Raw genomic sequence first — 25,419 nt, 5'->3', positions numbered from 1 at the left:
TTGGAATAATAATAATTTGAAATACATAGGGTCGATGTACCAATAGCCGCATAGCTTAGAACAAAAATTCGTATAAAATCGAAAAGTAACGCTAGCGGCATTATTTTTACATCATCTGAAAGCTTTTTATCTTGGTTTTGTGGGAAAAATATGAAAACTACGAAAACTCATATGTTTGTATTTATTATCGCTTGTGCCACTATAGGAATACATGTGCCTATAGTAGCACTATTTCTAATTTCTGTTCCTATAGTAGCACTAGCATCACGGCGTTGTCAAAATACTAATCAAAACCGTATTTTTACAAAGCTTCTATATTTTTCCTTAGAAAAGTGGATCAAAAGCTTTCGTTTGATGTAAAAAAGTTCTTAATTCATTAAATATGTTGTATAATAAAAAATAGTTTCTCTCAGTAGTGCTACTATAGGAACAATAGGTTTACTATAGGCGCAAGGGAGCTCAAATTTTAAGCAAAACTAATTATTTCGATCATTTTTTGAACAAAATCTAGCTGTGTATCAATGGTACTTAGATAAATAGCTCTTGACCTTCATGTCAAAAAATATTTTGAAAAGATTTATAGCAAAACGGCCGTAAAAAGCCACTAGTGCGACTATAGGGGACTGTCCACTAAGGGAACACTGACCCTATAAGAAAAAAAAATGATATTCATAACAACATTGTTGAAGGCCTATTGCCTACCATGACAATAAGAGAATTATATAATTTTTAATGGACGTCGTGAAGACCAAGTTCAACTCAAATAGCTCATATCATTATTCAAGATGCTTTGAATTGATAACCCATCTCTTCTACTAAACAATGGGAATATTGAGTGAAGAGCGAGTATTGAAGCTTCGATACTTCAAGGTTGTGTTTGGCCACTATTAAAGATTGATAAATTACGTATATATACTAAAACAATGTTTTATAATATTGCATAAACTCAATAATTTATTAGTTTAGAATTTAATAACTAAGGTGTTTAGTACTAAATGATCTCCCTATACAAATTTGATTTGGAATTAATTATCATGATAGTCAAATTTAATTTCTTCAAACGCATAACAACCAAATTGTCAATACAGATTAAACGAAGGAGAGCTCTTGACAGTCAATTTGATTCTACTGGTATGCGTTTAAATGAATAAATTTCGTTCTGTCAAATCAACTTCTGCGCCTCGAGCCTTATTGATGACTAACTCTATTGAAATATATTCACTGTGACTAGCTGTGAAAACATCAGCTGAGAGCTTATCTTCCAAATTCATCAGCACTTGCGGCGATCGAATCGGAAAATCGATTTGCACTTCAGTGATTTGGTGCTCACTGCAGGAGTGCGTGTCGCAGCATCTATCTTTTTCCGCTACGCAGTGGATCATGCATTTCACCACCTATAACGGTGGCGGAAATACGAATAAAAAATAGTGACCCCCTAACAACTATCCACCGGCGGGTACCAGTCAGGAATCTAGCAAACGAACGGATCCAATCAAATATCGCAGCTCGTAAAACTCTCTTCGGCAGTCGAACCACAACGCGACTAACAAACGAGCGAAAATTGGTTGGGAAGTGTTCGCATTCCTGAGCAGGATTCGATTACAGTTCGAGGAAAAAATATGCACGATAGATTGCGAACTTCGACGAATGATTTTGAATAATTTTACTAGTACTATTTTTAATAATGCAAATACAACTAACCGGTTCAAGAACAAAAGTTTGATTTTTTTTAAAGTCGTGAGATTTTACTTAACTAATTTGTACACATAACTTCGACCTTTTGGCCCTTTTTTCCACTTCGACTTTTTGTCCTTGTGATGTATTGTCTTTAAACCTTTTGTATCATTCTCAAGATCATAACGATTGCTGACTAAGATACCATTCATACATTCTTATGGCCTGAAAGTCCGGTGTAATGGATCACCTTGAAATTATGAGATATCCTCGCTAGCGCGACTTCTGATAGCGATATTCATTCTTTTGGTATTCTTGTTTTTGTTAATGATTGGAACAATGTATACTCCCCTGCCTTGTTCCTGAAAGCAGTTAGAAAGAGATTATTAAAATGAGACATAAATATTGCTAGTATCTAATCTACGAAGTATAGCGTAACTACGCTTACGCTAACGCTACGCTTACCGTTCGCTAACGCGACTTCTGGTTTCTCAATGCCTCACAGTTGGCCCACTGTTCTACACTGTCCTTTATATTTCAAGAAATGCTCTCTATATTGTGTTCATTCCATTTGCAATGCTTGTTGCAGAACTGATTGGTTTCAGATCGTGACTTCCGGTGATAATAAATATCGGACGTCCTCGATCGATTTGGGAAGATTTGTCTCCTTTCTGCTTATTATGATTTTTCCTAGGATACTTGATGGTGAGTACGACTTTTCTCCTACGGCAACAGAGAATTGCAATTGTTACGATAATTAACGTGCTAGTTGAGATACCACCAAAGAGTCCATTTCCTGTATTCAAATTATTCGAGTTGCATATGATCAATCCGATGTCGGTTCTTTTATGGCGCCCAATGTAGGTAGTGTCATTCGAAAAACACACCAAGCCGTTCCCATAGGGGACGTTAGCCACAAGGAAGGACGTCTCAAGTAATACTGTTTCATATGGTATACCCTCTTCAACATCTAATCCAATTTCTCTCGCCGTTCCCTTACGGTACCTTTCCATCTAGTATTCATTGCTTTCTTCTCCATGCTCCCTCTTACTTCGAGCAAATAGACCGATATGCCGATAAACAATTTCAATAATGTATCGGCTTCTGTCGTTTCAGAATTGCCTTCTTCTATATTTTTATTAATTTCAGTAGGGTTGTCAGTTTTTCGACTAAGGGCATCTGCCACAACATTTGGCTTTCCTTGTTTGCCTCCGTTTTGTTAAATGACCTACTAGAAGATGCGATAGGTCTTTGTGTTTTGTCCTGTATTTGAGAAGGCATAGCTCCCGTCCGTCGCTAGCGTCCGTAGGTAAAATTAACGGCAGGTTGAAATCGGGGTATGCTAGAATTTGGTTTGAGGCTATACCCAAGTAACCAGTAAGCACGGTAACAGCATTATATGCGCATATAGGGTAATCATTTGATGCATGTCAGTTTTATATACGCATATAATGCTATTATAATGCCACAAAAGGCGAAATAGCGTGCCATTATAGTGCCAAGATATAACCGTGCTTCTCTGCACCACTAATGCTGATATAAGACCACGTGAGAAACGTCAGTTGTTTTCGCCAAATTTTTAGGGCGAATATTTTGTGCTTTTGCGTACGCAGCCAGAGAGCTTTCGCGTATGCGGCCAAGCAACTGGTACACGAGGTAAATAAATAAATGAATGAAAACGGAAACCTCTAATAGTAGGGTGATGTGCTAGTATCCATCGTATTAAGCATTGATCAGTGAGAAATGCAATTTTCCCAGTATTGCAGGGAATGATGCTGATACAAACCGATGCCAAACAATTCTTTCTCATAACGGCTTTAGCATTGTACAATAACATTTTGATAAATCTTGATCTCTTTTTGGAAATAATGCAAAAAAAAAATGCATCTTACCGTATTCTAAGTCCGTCATATCGTTTTCAACTCCGTCGCAATCAGTTTCCAGATTCGTCTCACAACTTACGGCTCACTGTGTGCATTGAGTGGTTAAAACACAACATATCAACGCTATAATAAAATGTTTTACTAGAATATATAGATCTACGGGCATCTCCCTCCATTCCTTCAGCATGATGGAATATACTAATTTCCTTTAAAATTAATTGTTCGTCATCAAAATTCAGCCCAAACATATGAACACAATTCCTTTTGACCGTACAATTATGGCATTTGCTCACAGTACAGCGAAAATAACACAATCAAAGGAACTGTATTTTTACGTCGAGCGTCGCGCACACATTGATGCGCACAAGCTTTTTTTTCTCAGTACGACGAATTGAACTTTGTTTACATTCTCAAATATACGCGGCGGGTGAGAACATTTCGTAAAATTGGATGATTTATTGAAGTTTTACGGCGTGTGATTGGAATGAAATCCTTCAGTGAAGAAGTACGAAGGTTTTCCATAGTGAAAATAAGTGCCTGGCAAAGTAAGTCACCCACAGGTGTGGGAAGAAACTTGTGTTGGAAAGTGGTGTGGTTCAGTCGATCGCTAAGCATTTCTCCCAAATCGTGTTCGTCCATGCGATTTCGGTGGAAAAGTGCAAAGTGGATAATTGAACTGAAGTTATTTACCGAAATACAGTAGTTTTATTGCATTTTTGGTGTACAAGTGTACAAACCATAACAGCTTTCAAAAAAGTACACTTGGATAATGAATCTATCTTGCAGGTAAGTTTGAATATCCGCCGTAGTGGAACATTTAAAGTTTGATACGACGAATAGTAGCGCTTACGACGAAGTAGAACAAAACCCTATGCAAAAAAATGTAATAAAATGATACAGATACCCGGTCAACCAGCCAGTGATTTTCAATAGCGATCGATATAGATTCGTTTTGAACCGTTAGCGATCGCCATCGTTGGCTAAAGATCTATAAAGAATTATGAAAACTGGTTGGTCGGGTAGTACTTCTCCGTATCAGACATATTCGTTTTGGTAGTTTTCATCCTTCTGAGGACTTGCAATTGCCACATTTTGATCCTCGTTTTATGATGATGAAATTCCTCATTTTGCGTCTCGAGACAGGTGTATCTCTTGTTAAGTATTTAGGTATTGATTTCGAAATTTTAGAGTAGTCTTTAAAAAAGTGGTATTTTCCAGCCGATGTTTTTTTTTTTAATTTGATCTGGGTTTGGTCTAATTCTTTCTGGTGTAACAATGTGTCCAAGATATTCAGTTTCCCTCTGTAAAAACTCGCATTTGTCCAATTGAATTTTGTTGGTTGTTGGATGGGTCTTACCTCCGAATTCGGAATCTTTCGGTGGGCTCCACGGTCGTGTAGGCGTGATGATTCTTGCAGGTCGGTTGAAACGATGGCGCGGTTGTGGATGGAGTTACGATAGTTGGATGGGACTTACCGCCGAAGGAAGGGTGTTGGATTTCTTTCGATGACCTCTTCAGAGAAAACGCACGGGATTTAGTAGCGCTGATTTCTTGAAGCTGGAATTTAAATTTATCAATAAATGACCTGATAGAAGCTGACTCAACTACTCACAAATTGGTCTTCCTTTAGCTGCCGAACAGACTGGAATCCAATTACTGTTTCGGATCTACTCAGGATCCGTTAAACTAATGAATCGAGTTCGTGTTAACCTAATATCGTTAACAATTGGTTACAATACTGTAAGTTGAAAAAAAAAATCATTGTACAGCTTACTGCTAGTTAATGACGAATTCTGCTGGAACTCATTCTCCGACTCCTCAGGTTTTCATCCGTAATAATAACACTTAATTGTTAATTAATCTAAATAAATCGTTTCACACGTTTTGTAGTGACATGTAAACCACTGATGCCGATGTTTGTATGATAATCCCTGGCTCCCTACGATAATCAAAAGTAACGCGACTTTAGGCGCGGGATCCGTCCCCAGGATCATTAACCTACTTGTATGGGCTTGTAGGGTTGGGAAGTCCCCGGTGTACAAAAAGTACAGTTGGGTAAATGGCTTCCTTTCTGGCACTTTAAAGATGTCCATCATGTTTGTTACGCTTTGAACCAACATCACTAAGCCAGGTACACTATCATTCAGACATAATAACAAATAATTTAGTATTTAGTTAGTTGTTCAATATACACACTGGAAACACACACATGTACTGAATGAATTACACTTTGAGGTAACTGCGCACAGTTTTCATTAACTTCTGCAGTGGCAAATAAACCAAATAAATAAATAAATAAAAATAAAAATATTTTCTAATTATCGCCTGACACCTGATTGCTGACAGTTAGTTGATTTGACTGTAGCGCTTGCGGAAACGTTCGCTTGTCACTCGCGTACAAATGGGCAAACACGCAACCAGAGGCGTTGTTCGGTAAGTTAGAGCAGCGCTGCCAGTATCGGCAACAAAGGGTCTTAGGGAAGCCCATCGGTCGTTGGGTTCGGGTTGTACAATCGTTACGTATGTGAGTAGAGTCTGGCTTCCTTAGGAAAGCAAATAAGGGCCACCAATGAAGCGGAATCGTTTGCAAGGGCATCGCGGATACTGCCGGGAATTTTATTTGTTCTTGTGTGGTGTTCGTACAGAGAGCAGTGGCAGATTGCGTGTTCTGATGAGTTGTGTACACCGCAAAGAGCACATTCTTGACGGAATGATCTCCGATCAAAACTGTAGGCAAAACGGGTATGTCCGGTCCTAAGGCGTGAAATATCTTGCTGGTCGTGGAGCGAGGAGTGCTCTTCTCAACTAGAGGTATCTCCCTTTATCATTTGAAGCTGTACCGAGGTATTTTGGTGCCACTCTTGGGCCCAGTAGTTTCTAACGGATTTGGCAGCTCAGCGTTTTACGTCTGAAGGTGGAACAGAGAGGGTGATGCGTGACATTTGGTGTCCCGTACCAGCTAATAAGTCTGCCGTCACATTTCCTTGAATACCACATTGCCCAAGGACCCAGATAAAGGTGACTGTCCCAGGAGTATGGGCACGTTTACCCTGTATCCGCGGGTGAGATGGCCGATCAGAATGTAAGGCTGATAGAACGCTGGCGGAATCGGTGAGGATGAGGATTAGAGCACTCGCTGTTGAGATGGCTGCATAAAAGATGGCCGCTGCTTTGGTAGAGAAAACCGAACATTCAATTGGCAGACTTTGACAGAGTGTCAGATCGGTGCTGGAGATACCGATACCTACTCCACGCTGGGAAAGAGAGCCGTCTGTGTAACGATGTATGTATGTGTTCTGGGTGTTTAGTCCGCAGGAATTCCAGTACGGACGTTCTAAGCACCGTGGAGTCGTTGCCACTACGGAAAGTCTGTTTTATCTGCTCGTCTATGTTTGAAGGGGGAAGCTTCCAACTGCTCGCTCCATGCCAGTGGACTCTTGCCACAGGGGGAAGACTGGAATTGGCAATCTCGCGGAGGATTCGATCTGCTGCTTGCGCTTTGACTTTGGTACGCTTAGGAGTATGACCAAGGGCTACCAGCATGATGTCATCAGCATATACAAAACTGTAAATAGGGAACCAGATCCTATTCTTGGCACTTTTGATTCACTTCGGCAGTGGGATTTTTTTGAAAACTATTGAGCTCATATTTGGCCACAATATGCGTCGCCTGGATGTACTTCTTATTGCAAAGTTTCAGCCAATTCAGCTGGAAAAAACCCACTATGCCAAAGTGAATCATAGAAGTACACAATTCAGTGTCGTAAAAATTCAGCCAAATGATTCCCGATCAGTGCGAAAATGAACAAAAACAAACTCCGCTAGCATGAAGCCAATCTGACTGTGAGAGCGAATGCGACGAGAAAGAGAGTGGGTGCAACACACGTGCACATACAGTTTCACCCACTGTTGGTGTCATTTCAAAATTCAATTTCACCTAGAGGCATTTAAATTTAAATTTATTATAGAAAATTACAAACGAATTTTATATTACTGGCGTAAGAAAACGACAATATGATGCCTCCAGTGGATGAATCATGATTGTCTTTTAATAATAAAATACAATCAGTCGGACATTGTCCCGTAGATGGGCTACATCGCGCCCGAAACCGGTCGACAGAAAAGTAATTTTTAAGACTTTTTGACGATAGTAAGAACTATTAGTGTTATGTCTTGTCTCGCGTCGCGTTTCGTGAATGTCGTGTTGTTCTTACGTTAGCACAAATCACACAAATTGATAGTGAATAAAATACAACTTTTGCAATTTGCAGATGTTTTTGTGGGGTATTCTGATGGAAATGCATTTTTTCACAAGCGAAATTGAATTTGCTGCCACCGAATGTCAGTAGGTGTATGAGAATCAGTGTAGAAAAAGTAATTGAAAAACTGAATGTATGTTCTACCAAATTCGTGCAAGTATTGTCAAAAAACATTCACCCAAAGAAGAATTCAACGATGACGGATCCTACTGAGGGTAGGTATTGTTAACTGTATATTGAAATATGCAGACACTGACCCAATTAGCTCTGCACCCTATCTGATGGAAAACTTTCAAACACTTCGTTTATTGCTATTAGGAACAGCGTAACCGCGATGACCGACCCTTGTGGGATTGCTGAGGAAACTAGCAAAGCCGCTAGAGCTGTGATTCCCTACTGCAACCCGGAACGATCGATCTAGAAGAAAGTTTTTAAGGAAGCCAATTAGGTTCTCGGAAAAACCCCATTCCGTCAGTTGTTTTAGTATCAATGGCGTCCATTTTATATTGAATACCTTGGAGATATCCAGCAGAGCTGTTCTCCTTTAGTCCGCGCATCGTGAAGGAGGTCTTCGATTGAGGCGAAGTAAGAACCAGTGCCGTATCTCGGCCTGAAGGCATGCTGTCGATGCCCGAGGCGACCATCCACATCAATCTGCTCTTTTAACCGCCGATTAACCATCCTGTCGACCACATTCGAGAGGCAGTAGGTGAGAGATATGGGACGATATTTGGCTGTGTCCGAAGATGCTACGTTGTTTTTGGGAATAGGGATGACGAGACTTTCTCTCCATTCGTACGGTAATAACCGGTGGTGCACATACTATTAATTAGCTTCAACAGTTTCACTTTGGCTCCGAGGAGGAGGTTTCCTCCTAAGTGGGTAGCCAATGCCATCAGGGCCGGCGGAATTACCGGCACTTGACCTGAGGGCAAAGTTAAGCTCTCGCATGGAGAAGGAGTAATTTATCGGAATGTTGCCATGGTCCTCTGGTATCACGAAATTGGATAAGCTGGATTGGATGTTTGTGATTTTTACGATTTTACGACGAAAAACTGGATTGTATGCATCGATACTGACTAGGCTACCAAAGTAGTTTCCTAGTGCTTCGGCAACCGCAGAAGGTCCAGTGATCGTTGAGCCTTGGATTTCGAATCACTGTGCAGCGGCTACTCCACTCCACTGCCCATGCTTAAAGTCATCAGCTATCACGATTAGACCATCTACCATCTGGGAAAATTTCTCTATCGACCACATTGGGGGCACATAACAGCTGCAATAGAACCTGATTTTAGTGATTTTTAGTGTCACTACGCGCACTTAGTGGGTTTCACAGAAGGATATTCTATTTCTTAATTTCATAACGGGCATGCGACTCTCTAGCGAAACCAGACGAGATATCCGATCAATTTGGAACGCTTTAAGTCCTTAAGGACATCACTAAGAAGAATAAATGTCTTTCACACGTGAAGAATGCAATGTGACACTAATCACTGCGCACTATTACACGCACGCAAGTAGCTCTCTACTTAAGTAGACTTCACTTCGAGTTTTAAATCTCGATCTCGTATACTGGTATTTTAGATTCCGTATTACAACGAATAACACCTTGTCCACATGTTCCGAGGACTTTTATACTAATCTTCCTCCTCATTCTAGTAGAATTCACTCTCTCTCTCTCTCCCAGATATTGCCAATACCCCATTTCCGGATTTTTAGTTAAACTCAGACGCCAAGTTTTGTAACTCTGTGGATGGGTTTGTTTTGACGATTGGTTTTAGTTTAAGCTATCTGAATGTGTAAATATTGTTGTTATTAGAGAGTGGTTTTTGTGCATTGATAAGTAAACCTGACTAGAACAAAAATTAATAGAAAGTTAAGTGTGACTTACATTGTCATCTTTTGGGTTGCGGGAAACTATTAAGAGATCAGGAACGGATCTCACTCCCGAGGCGGCGACAAAACTCCACCTGTGTTAGGTTACCGTACATAAGTAGAATTGGAAATGAATTGAATATGGAAATTTCAGTACTCCTATATTTATTTTAAACTTTGCATGTACAGATTGTGACCCGTCGGTTACAAGCTTGACCGTTTCCAAGAATGTTAGAATCCAGGGTTGTTCTGCTTCCCAATCAGTTTGTCCAATCCTCCGACTCGGGTCCCTATTCCAATCTGTAGCTGATAACGAAACCCATCGCCGCCAGCCAGAGTGCGAATTTTATCTATTCATTCAAGTGCGATTGGATGAAAGCGAAGTGAACCAGGTAAATGGAGATGTGCGGAGTTGCGATTGATGCACGGGAGTGGTTTTTACGACTTAACAATTTCGTATGGACGCCAGCTTCTACTATCGGCCGGAACCCCGTTTCACAGGTGAACAAAGAAAGTTTATGTCAAAGCAACTGCTCGTGAATATGTATGGCATCAGAAGCTCAACTTTCGTCGGTGGGCAAAAAACTACATTATTCATGGACACTAAGAGGCTCGTTTGCTAAATGCAGGTCAGGACCCCACGAGGAAAATAGCACGGGTCCATTTGTTATAGACTTTCGTCTGATTGAGATGATAAATGTTATCGATTTAGAATGTCTATTGCATTGATTCATATTCTGATAGATACAATCTGATCAAGGGTTAGCGTGCTTCTGAATATTTATTATGATGCATTTTTTGAAATCGGAAGAAACAGAATAGAGAACAAACTTCTCAATATACATAGTTTGACGTTCCTCTCGGTTAGCCACAATTAAATGTGAATATTTTTTTTATCTAGTTGAAAATCAAACTTCAAGGGCAAAATAGTGGCCAAATAGGCTTTATCATTTTTCGAGACTAATTCAAATGTGATCAACTGCATTCCCCAGATAAAGGACATAAGAAAAGAAATACACTACACTTTTTATATTAAATTTAGGGGAGGGATTATTATAGTATGTTTAAAACTACAAATTGAACTTTAACACTTCACTTTTTGCAAAAAAATAAAATACTAAAATCACTAATAAGGCGAGCAAATACCTTTAAACTCTAATATATGGGCCCAGATAGCCGTAGCGGTAAACGCGCAGCTATTCAGCAAGACCAAGCTGAGGGTCGTGGGTTCGAATTCCACCGGTCGAGGATCTTTTCGGGTTGGAAATTTTCTCGACTTCCCAGGGCATAGAGTATCTTCGTACCTGGCACACGATATACACATGCAAAAAATGGTCATTGGCATAGTAAGCTCTCAGTTAATAACTGTGGAAGTGCTCATAAGAACACTAAGCTGAGAAGCAGGCTCTGTCCTAGTAGGGACGTAACGCCAGAAAGAAGAAGAAGAAGATATGTTGCTTATCTTGACAGATAGGCCTATTTCGTCTGCGACAGACTTCTTCAGTGTCGAGACTCGATATTAGAGTTAAAAGGTATTTGCACGCCTCACTAGTGATTTTAGTATTTTATTTTTTTGCAAAAAGGAAGTGTTAAAGTTCAATTTGTAATTTTAAAGAAATACAGTAAATACTTCATTACTCAATATATGAGAGATTATCGAGTTAGAAAGGTATCAAGTTATAGTACACAAAACCAGTGCAAATGCGAACCAAGAGACCATCGAGATAGCCATTGAAGCCAACTTTTGCTACGGTTCTCTAACTTGATTTTGAGGTCAGGTCAGATGTAAATGTAATTGAGTATTAGCTCCATCTCACCCAGACTATTCTACAGCTACAGCTACATTCTACAGCTAAAAACAGTTGTTTGGTTTTCTAAATTTGAGCTCTTGAAAATTCGAAGTTTGGCTTGGACGCATCTTCACCTTAACATGTGAGCTCAATTTCTCCATTCCACAATATATCAAAAACTTCGTCATAACGTATATAAATAAATTCATAAATAAATCTTTCCAGCCAATTAGCAGATATGAAAAAATAAACGATTGAGCTGTTTCAACAATACCTTTCTCAACGTATACCACCAATGCAAAACAGCAAAATGTAGAATCTATGCCTGTTAAGCGGACATAATGCGATTTTGTGAATAGTTTTAATTTCGTTAGGAAATTCTACCCAATCACCTCCCGGAAGCAAGAACTATATCCGTGTTCAACATCTTGCAGTGAAGAAGATGTTGCTTTCCATAGCTAGCTTCTTCACTCGATAAAATCAACATAAAGAAACGATGATGGCATCCATTACACTGCGCCGACATCGAACGTCTTGTTTCATGCTATACCTACCTAGTGCTCAACAGCTCGCTGCTTGATGAACGCGATAGCTCTGGTGGCAGCCGGCGATGTATTCATTCGCCCTAACAAGATAAGCTTCTCTACTTTGTTAACACAAAAGGAAAACACATTCCAGCCTCTGGTGGAAATGAAGATCCGACTATGAGAACTGAATGGCAGCAGAAGCTGCAGCCACTCACTAGGGAAATGAAGTGATTTTATGGAGATGTAATTGGCGAAATTAAGAGCTCAAAATGGATGACTGAACAGAATGGATGGGGATGAGCTGCCGAAGCACTCGTTTTCCGTTCGCGAAGACTTTTTGGTAGAGTATGATAGTAGGGTAGGTGTACCAGTTATAGATGCAATATGTAAACGGTTTGAATGAAAATCAGGTTCAAGCAGTGTTTCTGAAACGTGAGCATGACGTGTTGATGTTGATTACTAGTTTTACTGCCGTGAATCACAAATCAGTCCCATCTGTAAAAAGTAGGGATTGAGAAAATGGGCTGTGATGTTTCCAAACTCGTTTTCCATACGAATATTCCAAAAATCCCAGAAGATTTGAACATGATCAGATCTTAATGAAACATACACAATTTGCTCTTCACTTCAATATCTTTTCGAGAAAAATATAGAGATGATCAAAACCCGGTTCTTTTTTGTGTTATACGGGGCGGAATTCTAGCTCTATCATATGAATGTGATCTACTGAACACAAAAGGTTTCATGCTGATTGCTTATGTAAAACGGTGTATAATCCACTATGGCTACAACCGGCATATGGCCAAAACCGGTGCTTCTACCCTATGCGATTACTTTTCATTAGGGATGGTACACAAATTATGTCACGCTAAATTTCAACTTTTTTGACCCCCTTCCCTCACGTTTTATGTATGAGTCCTCCAAAAATTTTGTAAGACTTGTCACGCTTGGCTTAACCCCCTCTCCTCCCTTGGAGCGTGACGTAATCTGTGCATGACCCCTTACGGAACAATTTGACTTGCTGTTTTTTCATATTTTTTTTTTCGAACAAATCATATTATCTTATGAGTGGATCTGAAAAAGCAATGGAAAATATGTTGAAAAATGAACTCAACTCTATTTTGACGAAAATGCAGATGGGACTGACTTGCGATTCACGGCAGTTTAGGTCTTACAAAAAAAAAACTAAATGCACAGTTTAAGTATTAAATTTACTTTAAGCTTTCACCCCAAAAGTGTGCCAATTGTGGGCCATCAATTATTTCCATAAAATGAAATCAAATGTCTTTCTAAACCATTGATGCAAATTGAATGAAAATGAACGAATGAATAATCATGGTAATTTAGCACAAAACTTGAAGATAATGCCTTCATAAAATTCCTTCGTGAAAAACTTTTACTTCTTCTTTATCACAGTGAAAAACTTTTACTTCTTCTGTTCACAGCCTTCATAGTATCGCCATAATTGGCTTTTCATACAAGAGTTTGAACCAGATATAGCCATTGTTGGAAAAAAAGTAGTTTACGGTACAAGTTGCAGAATAATGATTTTTACTGCACGAGTCATAAATAATTATGACGAGTGCTGTAAAAATCGAGTTCTGCAACGAGTTACGTACAATATATTTTGCAATTTCGTAGAAGACCACTTGAGGGTATCAGAAATCATATTGGAATGCATTCACCATTATTTTATAATTTCTGCAAAATTGTTGTGTTATGATTCATTACGCAACTCAAAACAGTTGCGTTTCATGACAGATTAGCGGGAGGAAAAACTACCTATTACGATGAGAAATTGCAAAAACATATTATTTGCAATTCCGTTGCATATCATTGTTCTTTGCTATAATACAGGATGAATGGCATAATGGCCTACTTTTCCTATCAATAGAAACAGTACAGAAAATTGCTACTTTTCAGCACTCTTTTCGGTGCTGAAAAGTAGCACTTTTCAGTACTGTTTCAAATATTTCAGTCGTTTCAAATGACATCTAGTTGTCTACGAATGTCTCAATAACTTACAAATGAACCACTAATTCTATATCGGTGGGTGGTCCGAATCCGACTCAGGGGATTTTGATTTGGAAGCAGAATGTTCAGCGGGTGTAGAGGAGGCTGTAATAGGGTCAGCTTTTCCACTAGCACGTAAACTCAATGTTTCACGCTACATTTTGTGTTGTTAGTTTGCCACATGAATTGCAACTGTACAACATCATTTAAAATTACTCTGGTCTATCCTTCAATGTACAATAAGGATCAGCATTAATGGGAACATGAAAAAATGTGATAGACTTCTACTGTGTGTACATCACAGCTTTTTTTTCTGTTTCTGTTCGGGATGAACCACTGCGACCAGTTTTCTTTGATCTTTTGTGGTATACCCGTGTCCTTTGTTTAGTGCATGTCTTCTACTCCATTACTATTGAGAAATAATGAAGTAGTCGTTTTTTATTCAAATATCATACCTTACCATTTTGCATAGAGCCTCTTTAGAGAAAGATACCGCTAATTATACCTTTTGGAGAAAACAGTTTGTCACCATTAAACTCTCAAAAGCTCGCCCCTTAATCAGGTTCGGCCACTAAGCTGGTTGAATGATACAGATTTTTACCATGTATTGGTACTCTAGCGTATCAAATTATTGCTTCTACTTATAAGATTCAAAGTCGTTTTTGGAAACTGTGAACAGGTTTCATCGCATGAAACATTTAGATTCCTTGAAACAGAAAGCTTATTTTAGAATTTAAGAGCTCTGCTACTCCACCGATTCGGAATCGTTTCCCTCCTAGATATCGAATGATAAACTCTTGAACTCGGAAAGAAATTGTCTCATGAGTTGAAACCAACCTCAGTTGCTGATTGAGCCATTTTTCCACTTCGACCTCCTCATCATCTAGGACAAATAGGTGGGTCTTAGTGGCTTGTTACTCTCTTATACTCTTCCGACCGCAACTTATAAGCATTCACAAGAACAGATACAACAAGAGTACAATATGGTAGATCTTACCCCGTAACGCACCTCGAAAAGGTGATCTTCCCGCGTTACGGAAAAAAATGCTTGTTAGTCTGTTCTAATTTCACTGCACTTTGGCTGCACGAAATGAAAAAATCTAAGCACATAATTTTCAGCATTTTTATTAAAAAATAGGAGAAAAAATATTTCTCCGTTTTTAAATTGATTTTTTTTTTAACTTTTTGCCGAAATCAATCCATAAATTATTTGCAGTACCATTGACTACCTTATCCGTCATTTTGACAAGAAAATGTCAAAACCAGACGGTTTCTCAGTTTTACGTTTGGTATTTCCCAAAACTTTTTATCTGTGGGGTACATATACAATTTGGTGGATTGATACTTATTTTTACTAAGATCGAATTTATTGTGCTAATACCTTAGACATATGTACCATACCATTCTATGACGTCAGGTATGTAATGACTGCAGGCTTGGTCGGGTGAGCATTTCACGTGACCTTTGTTTGATTGAATGCATGTGAAAAGTCTATTCTAAGCATAAGCTTTCGCGTTCAAACTCCGATAACATTTTCAAATATGTATGGGGTGGTACACAAATTATGTCGCGCTAAATTTAAACTTTTTCGACCCACTCACCCCCCCCCCTTGTCACGTTTATTATATGAGTCCTTCGTAAATTTTGTAAGGCTTGTCACGCTTGGCTTGACCTCCTCTCCCCCCTTGAAGCGTGACGTAATTTGTGCATGACCTTCATGAAAATTTTAGCACTGCGTCCGAATCAAAAAGCTGTAATACTAGGACAAATACTAAGTGGAAAGACTTTACAAAACACTCCAAAGAAATGCTTTGTTCGAGTAAATTGCCAATTATTGCACAGCCTACAAATTGGCCTATCGAATCGATTATTGCACACTCATAAGATAAGTTTTCTAAACATAATGTTAATTATATACTTCAATTGTGAGTTTTCCACTCCTTGTTTCAAACAAACTACGAAATCTACACATTTTCTTTTATGCCAAGATGTATAGAAGTACGACACTTAATTGCATTTAACTCAGATAAATAAGCAAAACTTTATTTATTTATTTATTTGACGTCAAATATTTTGTAGACAATTCTAAATTACATTGTGTTCTTAATATCTATGTATTTATATACTATAAATATGTTGAGTATACTCGATTCATAATACATTCCTCAGTTACTATTGTTTTGTATATCAGTATTTTTTCAGTTTTGTTCGAGACATGTTAACATCAATCATTTCACAATGCTGATTATTTATAGTGATCATTTGATTCAACGGACTAAATTAAGCGTAGTTCGTGCGATGATGACCTAAAGTGAACAAGTAACGATTGCGAAAGTGACGAGTAGGAGTATAAAAATTCAGTTTTGAAAGTATATCAGCAGAATCAATGCGCTGTGAAACAATATCGTTAACAAAAGAAACCATAGCATAATCACGACGCACTTTCAGTGATTTCATATTGATAAGCATGCATCGTGATTCATATGATGGTAGAGGAAGTACTGACCAGCCTTAATTACGTAGTGCGTATAATAAAAACTTGCTTTTGATTCTATACGTTCTTCTTGTTTTTTTTTTTTTTTGTGTAAGGTGACCAAACAATACTACAATATTCTAATATTGATCTTACATACGCAACATAAAGCATTTTTAATGTGTAAGGATCACGAAAGTGTTGACCAAATCGTTTTATGAAATTGAGCATATTTTCTGCTCTATGAATTATTGCATTATAGTGATCTTTGGTATAGAAAGCTCTCAGTTAATAACTGTGGAACTGATCATAAGAACACTTAGCTGAGAAGCTGGCTCTGTCCCAGTGGGGACGTAATGCCAGAAAGAAGAAGAAGTGATCTACAAATGATTGTTTTGAGTCTAAGATAATTCCTAAGTCCCTTATTTTATCACATTTTTTTACATGTTCGTTTCCTAAAACAATAGACATATTTGGTGTGGTTCGTTTTCTGCTATAACTTATGAGGTTACATTTTTTTTATATTCAATTCCAATAAACTTTTGCAGCACCACGTGTAGAAAATTTGTATCTCATTCTTAAAAACATTATGATCGTCATCATTCTTTATTTCTAAAAATATATAAAAAAGCAAACTTTATCGGGAAGTGAGCGTGTGACAAAAACGTAATGACACTGTATTGCAAAGTAAAATCCTCAGTGCTTTTTGTTCGAAAATAACAGACGCATCATCCAGCCAAAGCTTAGCCTACAATTTATTGCCATCACGAGTTGCCCCGGGGAAGATGTCAGCAGCCAAAAATGCGGGTTAATGTGTCATTTCGTTTAGTCTCCCTAAGAACTGTTGATGATGATGATGGTGGTGAGCTTAAGAAGGCGGCGGCAAATGTTTAATTAGTTTTGGTGGTGTTGTTGCTTTGAAGCGAAAACTTAACCGCGCAAAGATATCTGGTACCCCGAGGGAAAAGCTGGTGATTAAGAGGTGTGAATTTCAAGCTTGTTTTTCCAGGTGGTGGCACGAATAAATCAATTACGCTCTTTGATCGGATCCTTGCTGTTTTACTAGGGGTGAAACTTATTTTAATATAACTTCTATTTTTCAGATACATGAACTTCATGTTTGACCTGGAGGACGCTTCCAACGATGGGACCATCGACTCGGGTGAATTTTCTACCGTTTATTCGAGCTATGGCGTCGATAAGAACGAATGCCTGGAGGCGTTCAAGAAGATGTCAAAGGTAATAAATCTTTGTTGTGCTTTTTCAGTCTGATATTGGGAAAATTCTCAAGCAAATGGGATGATTGATTTTCTTCCAATTTAAACATCAGTTGTTTGTGACGTTTCTTAGTTCAGTAGTTCAATTTTACCAGTTTTATGCTTTAGTTACGATTAGCCACCATACATTGTGGAGGGTCATCCATTGACTACGTTATGCAACTGTGTTTCTTGTAGATAATTTTCAGCCCAAAACGCAAATCGCGTAGAAACTTTAGCACAAACATTCCGCTCCTACAATCATGTCGTTCTTAATGGATGAACCCTTGTTACAAAAATATTATCAATTAATATTATTTTCTCTTTCTTCACTCTCCAGGGCGCCACCGAGGTGAACCGGGACCAATTTGCTGAGTTGTGGCGCGAATACTTCTCATCGGACGATTCAAGTGCTCCGGGAAATTTCATCTTCGGCAAGACCGCCTTCTAACATGCTACCGTCGTCAGCAAGCCCTAAAGAGAGATGCTTCCTGTCAGCTCTTCATGCTCATCGAATGTATTGAATCGATATAATTGATAAAACAAAATATACATAACTCAAAATCGCACACTTTATCAAATGAGGGGAACATGGAATCAATTTAACGCTAAATGTAATCCCCATCTCATGCCAACACTGTTTTCTAAACTAATCAAGAGTCTTTACTATCTTGTTGCAGACTATAATTATGTTATTAGAGATTCGAATTTTCAGTGAAATTGATTATTCTGACGTACTAGACTATTTCCTAATTGGCTATTGCAAACTAGTCGGTAATATTTTTGATTATGTCAGCCTTTCGCAAACTATCAACCATACGATGTCATTGCTAGAATAAACGTGTGTAACGAAGCTTTTGTGATTGTGTATCTCTGCTAAAGAAATCCCTTCTCGAGAAATTCCGCCATTTCCAAAGCTACATCTCAACAGCTCTATTTTACCAGCAGCTTCAAAGTTTGAAGCTTGATTTGCATTAAAACTCCCATAAATTCACCCGGAACTTCAAACTGCATACTCTTCTGGGTTAACAATAATTCAACCCACCTGTTTCCAGCAAGAAGTTTGAGTTCGAGACGTGAATGATAAAAACTCAAAAGAACAAACCCGTTGGCTACATGCAATGCAGTGGTGCACTTGAATCCCGAAAGAAAAACAAAACTTATTACAGATTTGTGCTGGTGCAGCAACTATCGAAAAATTTGTTTTGATCCTTTCATCGTAAATTTATTGCGCACGAGTTGGATTTTCTGGCCGAAAAATACTTGCAATTCTATGATAAATGATGACAAATCCCTTATGATTATTCAGAACGTGAACAAGCATACAAGTGACTAGCAATATGCAATGGAAGGTGTTCAACTTTTTTTTACGTAAGGAGATTTTCAACTGTTTGCTGATACATAGTACATCGTGACTCACGGAATTTATTTTCTGAGTGATTAAAAAGTTTTAAAAGATATCTATGGATAATGCTTATTGCAATGCTCATATAAAGAGAGAATTTTTCAACGACGAATTTTTAAATATTTTGAATGAAATGAAAATTTTTCTGGAATTTGAACCAGATGGGTAAATATTTTGGGCTGTGTGTGTAGCAACAATTTCAAACTTGAATATCTTCTCGTCCCTTTGAATGAATTTAAATTCATCATTACAGACTAACTGCACTCGCTGCACTCGCTGATGGACGTATCATTTTGTATTTTCGGGCACTTTTCGTCCTTATGCCATTTCCAATCATAAGTTTCAATTCTATGCAAGGGTTGGTATATGACTGTCAATGCTTCAGGTGGTTGTCATTGGCTCTTCTGCAAATATTGACAATGAAAGTAATGTGATATGTTACTCTACATGTGAATATACAGTCATTCATAGAACTCAGTCTGGCCGACCAAGGATTGATCTGTCGTTTTGACAGGTGATGTTATATTTTAACTGAAGAATATAGAAGGGGGAAATCATGATGTTGCTCATCAATACCGGTAATATCAGCCACACACCCTGACCGGAGGCGAGAGGGTTTTGGGAAGAGTCGAATGCAGTCACTTACAATGACAGACAATGACAATGTAATCAATCGCTAATAACAACTGCAGTGTTAACAATACACTTTGGTGCAAATATTCCGGCTTAACTCCAAAATAAAATACAAAAGCTTTGTCCATATCTCATTGCATTGGATCCGTTTATTATTTACCAAAGAAGCTATGAGAGAGGAGAATTGAGATATTTCACACGTCACACAATTTATTTTTATTTTTCATACCAAACAAAACATTATAGGGTCGATGTACCAATAGCCGCATAGCTAAGAACAAATATTCGTATAAAATCGAAAAATAACGCTAGCGTCATTATTTTTACATCATCTGAAAGCTTTTTATCTTGGTTTTGTGGGAAAAATATGAAAACTGCGAAAAATCATATGTTTGCATTTATTATCGCTTGTGTCACTATAGGAATACATGTGCCTATAGTAGCACTATTTCTAATTTCTGTTCCTATAGTAGCACTAGCATCACGGCGTTGGCAAAATACTAATCAAAACCGTATTTTTACAAAGCTTTTATATTTTTCCTTCAAAGTGTGGATCAAATGCTTTCGTTTGATGTAAAAGAAGTACTTAATTCATTGATTATTTCGTATAATAAAAAATAGTTTCTCTCAGTAGTGCTACTATAGGAACAATAGGTTAACTATAGGCGCAAGGGAGCTCAAATTTTAAGCAAAACTAATTATTTCGATCATTTTTTGAACAAAATCAAGCTGTGTATCAATGGTACTTAGATAAATAGCTCCTGACCTCCATGTCAAAAAATATTTTGAAAAGATTCATAGCAAAACGGCCGTAAAAAGCCACTAGTGCGACTATAGGGGACTGTCCACTAAGGGAACACTGACCCTAATGGTGGGGAGAATCGGTTCAAAAACCCGAAAATTGTAGTATGTGATTAATGGGCAGCACTTCTCAGCTCTTCCGATTGTGACTCTCTTTAGATGGATCTTTCTTGACCTAGCGGAAACGTCCGCAGCTACATATTGCTTCGTGACCTAGCCATGTTGATGAAGTCTGGGTTCGACTCCCAGTCGGTCCAGAATTTTCTCGTATTGGAGATTTGCTTGGCTTCCCTGGACATAGAGCACCATCGTGGTAACAGTGGGACGAAACAGAAAATAGACGGCCAAATCAACTTAAAGGCGTTCTAGCCCATAGGTTTCTTTGGGACATTGTTTTGAAGTAGCATTCCGAGGAATAATAAATAAATTAGGGCGATCTTTACTTTGGCAAATTTTAAGGTTTTTTTTTTTATTTTCAACTACTTTGCTAAACATACTTGATATGTTTGACTTCGTTTTCACGGTTAAATTTGCAATTTAACCTATTTTGGTATAAATATTGTTTTTCTATGCTCCATGTACAATTTATGAATATGATTTATATATTACAATTATACACAACTTTGCCGATCAAACCAATGCATATACTTTGATATACCTTGATGCCTCATCATGTCAGCTTTTTTTACCATGTCTTTATAAGAGTACAACAATAAGTCTATCAACATTTGCAATCAAATCTGAAATTATCTGCATTGATGTTTGATGTTTGACCGTGGAGTCCGACTGCATCTACGCCAGTTCATGCGGGAGTGTATGGATTGGGGAAAAGGCATGGGATCAGTGTTTGGATTTTGATCCGAATAAGCTGATCGAACCATATTCAGAGAGTGTAACGGTTCGCGAATCATAACAGTTCGTGGCACATCGCATTCGGAGAGCCCTATAAATGTGAACATTCACTCTCTCGTTTGGTATGTGGTACGAGAGCGTTCAAGAGCAGCAACTCTCACAGACTGCAACAGTATCGTGCCACTCGGGTGATTTATGTTTTGCATAAAATTGGTAATAACTTTCATATTTTCTGATAATGCACTCTTTAACAACCTAATTATAATTTATTGGACTATTGAACACCCCTTTGATTGCAAACAGAGCACAGAAAATGAAAAGTATTCGCCTCTGTTTCTTGATCAGAATGAGAATGGGTCAGCGAATGTTACAAGTGTTGACACACCATGATCGGCGCCAAACAGTGGGTGGTGTGTGTCTGTCTTGTTTATGTTCAAGGCTCGTTATTTTCCACGAACGATAAATGTCATGGGTGCAACTGGTCCATGTCTGAACGATGTTCTAATGATCGGTCCTACCGTCCAGGATAATCTGTTTTCGATAATCCTTCGATTCCGAAAGCATCGTTATGCAATAACCGCTGACATCTCCAAAATGTACAGAAGAATCCGGGTTAATGAAAGTTATTCTGGTTTTCAAAGACTTTTTTGGAGGGAAAACTCCGATTTTCCACTCCAGATTATTGAGTTGACTACCGTCACTTATGGGACAACCAGTGCCCTATAATTGGCCACCCGAACACTTTTGCAGTTTAAAAGTCACTTACACATTAATGCTACCAGTGGACGATTTAGCCTTTGAAGGAAACACCACAAGTGCCACGTGATCAATCATAGCGATTTTCAATAGCGTCCATGGTAGTAGAAGAGGATGTCTATATAGATGACGTAGTGACGGGAGCTGATACCGTTAAACATGCCGTCAAGCTTCGGCCGGATTTGAGAAATCTATTCAACTCTGGTGGTTTCCCAGTGCATGGAAGTTTTCTTAAAAACTACCTAAAGCAATCAATCAGTACTTTTCAGTGCTATATAAACAGCGCTTTTCAGTGCTAAAATTTAAAACGGTACTTTTCAGTGCTACTAAAACAGTACTTTTCAGTACTATTTTTTCTACTATTGATCCCTTTACGATGTTGGACCCGTGCCTTCAATTTTTCGTTGGACCCGTTGGCGAAAGCTAGCGGTGGTAATCCTTCTTGGACACCGTCTTGGGAAAAAACCTCTCGAAGGTCACGTCTTCTTTCATTTATTAACTAAACATGGTATTAACAACTAACAAAAGGAAGGGTGAATCTCTGAATTCACAACTTCCTTCCAACAAAGTGGGATTTAAAACTGTCACTAAATGTGGCAAGAATGGAAAAAAGGACGTTTCCCCGGAATGCGAACTTTCTTCCAAGGGTGAAATGAATAATTGTATCGAAATGAGCAATCAGTACGATGCTCTAGATAAATTTTCCGAACACCAAATCGAAGCAGCCTCTAGCCCAGGTTCTTTGATTCAAGTGAGAAAGCAAAGAGTGCCGCCTGTCGTGGTCAGTTGTTCCGAATTTGAGGGATTTAGGCAGGAGATCTTGAACCCCATTAGGGGAATCAAGGTTTCCTTCCAAATCGCAAAGAAAGGAGACTGTCGCGTTTTGCCGGAAACTCTTAAAAATCGCGAACTTCTTCTCAGACATCTTGAAGAGAAGAAGCACATTTTTTTACTAATGACGATAAAAGTGACGTTTGTTCAAAGTTGTCTTGAAAGGTCTCTCAAGTGACTATAAGTCACCTGAAGAGATCAAAAATGGAATAAATGATTTACTTGTATTTTCCCCAGTTCAAGTAATCATTATGAAAAAGAGAACCCAATTTGGCATTGTTCGGAAAGGGCTTTCTCAAGAATATTATTTAGTTCACTTTAACAAAAAAGAACTTTATAATATTAAAGCTTTAGAAAAAGCAAAACTTTTGTTCGATGTCCGTGTGACATAGGAGCAGGAGGAAATTACCAGAACCCCACTCAGTGCCGTCGTTGCCAAAAGTGGGGTCATGGTACAAAAAATTGTCGCATGGCTGCTAAATGTATGATTTGCGGAGGTTCTTCTCACGCCAAGGACGTCTGTCCAGTGAGGGAAGATACCACCAAGTTCATATGCTCTAATTGCGTGGCTAATCATAAGTCAAATTTTTGGGATTGTCCTTCACGCAAGAGAGTCGTTGAGGCTCGTGCCGGGCAGATGAAAGATAATATCCGTTACGATAACGGCAAATCCTGAATTTCCCTGTTACAATATCGAACAATACTCATTTTTCAGTTAACGATCGCTTGATAAGAAATCATACCCATCAGGAAGATCATAATCATGCTTATTCAAAACTAATTTTCTTCCGTCGGGTAGCCGTTCGAATCTTTCAATTTCGAATGTATCTACCCACGGTAAATCCTTTGCCGATATCGTAGCAGGAAATATGAACTCCTCCCCTATTTGTACTATGAGTACCCATTCTAATTGTTTCAAATCAAATGAAAAAAAAAACCTTACCGCCACAGGTAACATCTACTCCGCCTCTTCGTCTACCGAAAATTCTAATGGGAAATCATCAGATAATGTACCCACTTCAAGTGATATGTCTGCCTCTGATTTTAATTTTCTAACTGAACAATTGAATCTAATGATTGATGCAATGTTCAAAGCCACCACTATGACTGAAGCAGTCCAAGTAGGTGTAAAATTTACAAATCAAATTGTTATTGGATTACGTTTTTCTAATGGATCCAAATAATAATTTAAATATTTTAAATTGGAATGCTCGTTCTCTGAATGGTAAAGAGGACGAGCTGTTTAATTTTCTCACAGCTAATAACGTGCATATAGCAGTTATTACTGAAACTTATTTGAAACCTGGATCTAAACACAAAAGAGATCCTAACTTTTTTGTTTATCGTGATGATCGACTTGATGGGGCATGTGGGGGAGTTGCAATCATCATTCATATGCGTATAAAACATCAACTATTTTCGTCATTTGAAACTAAAGTTTTTGAAACTGTTGAAACACAGCTTGGTAAATATACTTTTATAGCTGCCCATTTGTCTTTTCAATGCTCTGGACAGCAAGTTAAATTGCTCCAAACTTACTTGCGAAAATTGACTCGCAATTTGTCAAATTTTTTTGTCATTGGTGACTTTAATGCCAAACATCGGTCATGGAATAATTCTCAAAGTAATTCCAACGGCAGAATTTTATTTGATGAGTGCTCTTCAGGATATTTCTCAATTCAATACCCTGATAGCCCAACATGTTTTTCCTTTTCGAGAAAACCATCTACGATTGACTTGGTTTTAACCGACTCTAGTCATCTTTGTAGCCAATTAGTTACTCATGCTGATTTTGATTCTGATCATGTCCCTGTTACATTTCAAATATCCCATGAAGGGATTCTCAATCATACCAGCTCCACTTTCAATTATTTTCGAACCAACTGGAATATATATGAAACGTATATTGACTCTAATCTTGTTGTTAACATTTCTTTAGAAACAATACTTGATATTGACAATGCTCTTGAAACTTTAACAAATTCCAATATTTTAGTGATCTTCGTTTGAAAATTTGACGTTCTTCCGAATTATACCGACAGAAACTTTTTGTGGCGAGAAGGCTGCTAATATTAAACATCATAAATTTTCGCTTCTTTCAAACAAAGGTTATTCTGTTGAGTAATTAGATCAAACCAGGGCTGTGAATGGTAATAGTAGTAGACTTGAATTTCGCGAAACTCACATGGCTCAACAAGCGCGCTCTAAATGGTTCAAGGGATCCTAGAATGTAATTCCTGGATTGATCGTTCTGGTTAAGGAAAACAATCTTCCACCACAGTCATGGAAGCTGGGCAAGATCTTGAAGGTTTATCCTGGCAAGGATTTGATAGTTAGGGTAGTAGATGTAAAAACTGCAACCGGGGTATACCGTCGTCCAGTTTCATGACT

The 25,419-nt window shown here is 38.3% G+C and overlaps 1 protein-coding gene across 1 annotated transcript in view; it reads left to right on the top strand.

The window, feature by feature from the left end:
• The window catches only part of LOC5573874 (calexcitin-1), a 160,674-nt gene extending 142,071 nt beyond the window's left edge, over positions 1 to 18,603 (top strand). Inside the window, exons 6-7 of the mRNA XM_001654857.2 lie at positions 17,598 to 17,733; positions 18,091 to 18,603. Of these exons, the coding sequence (XP_001654907.2) occupies positions 17,598 to 17,733; positions 18,091 to 18,201 (247 nt within the window). The 3' untranslated portion in view covers positions 18,202 to 18,603. The remainder of the gene's footprint in view (positions 1 to 17,597; positions 17,734 to 18,090) is intronic.
• The last annotated feature ends 6,816 nt before the right edge of the window (positions 18,604 to 25,419 follow it).

The sequence above is a fragment of the Aedes aegypti genome, chromosome 1, assembly GCF_002204515.2.
Source record: "Aedes aegypti strain LVP_AGWG chromosome 1, AaegL5.0 Primary Assembly, whole genome shotgun sequence".
In the NCBI taxonomy this organism is placed as follows: Eukaryota; Metazoa; Arthropoda; class Insecta; order Diptera; family Culicidae; genus Aedes; species Aedes aegypti.
The sequence above is the reverse complement of the archived record's forward strand: the minus strand, read 5'-3'. Positions and strand labels throughout refer to the sequence as shown.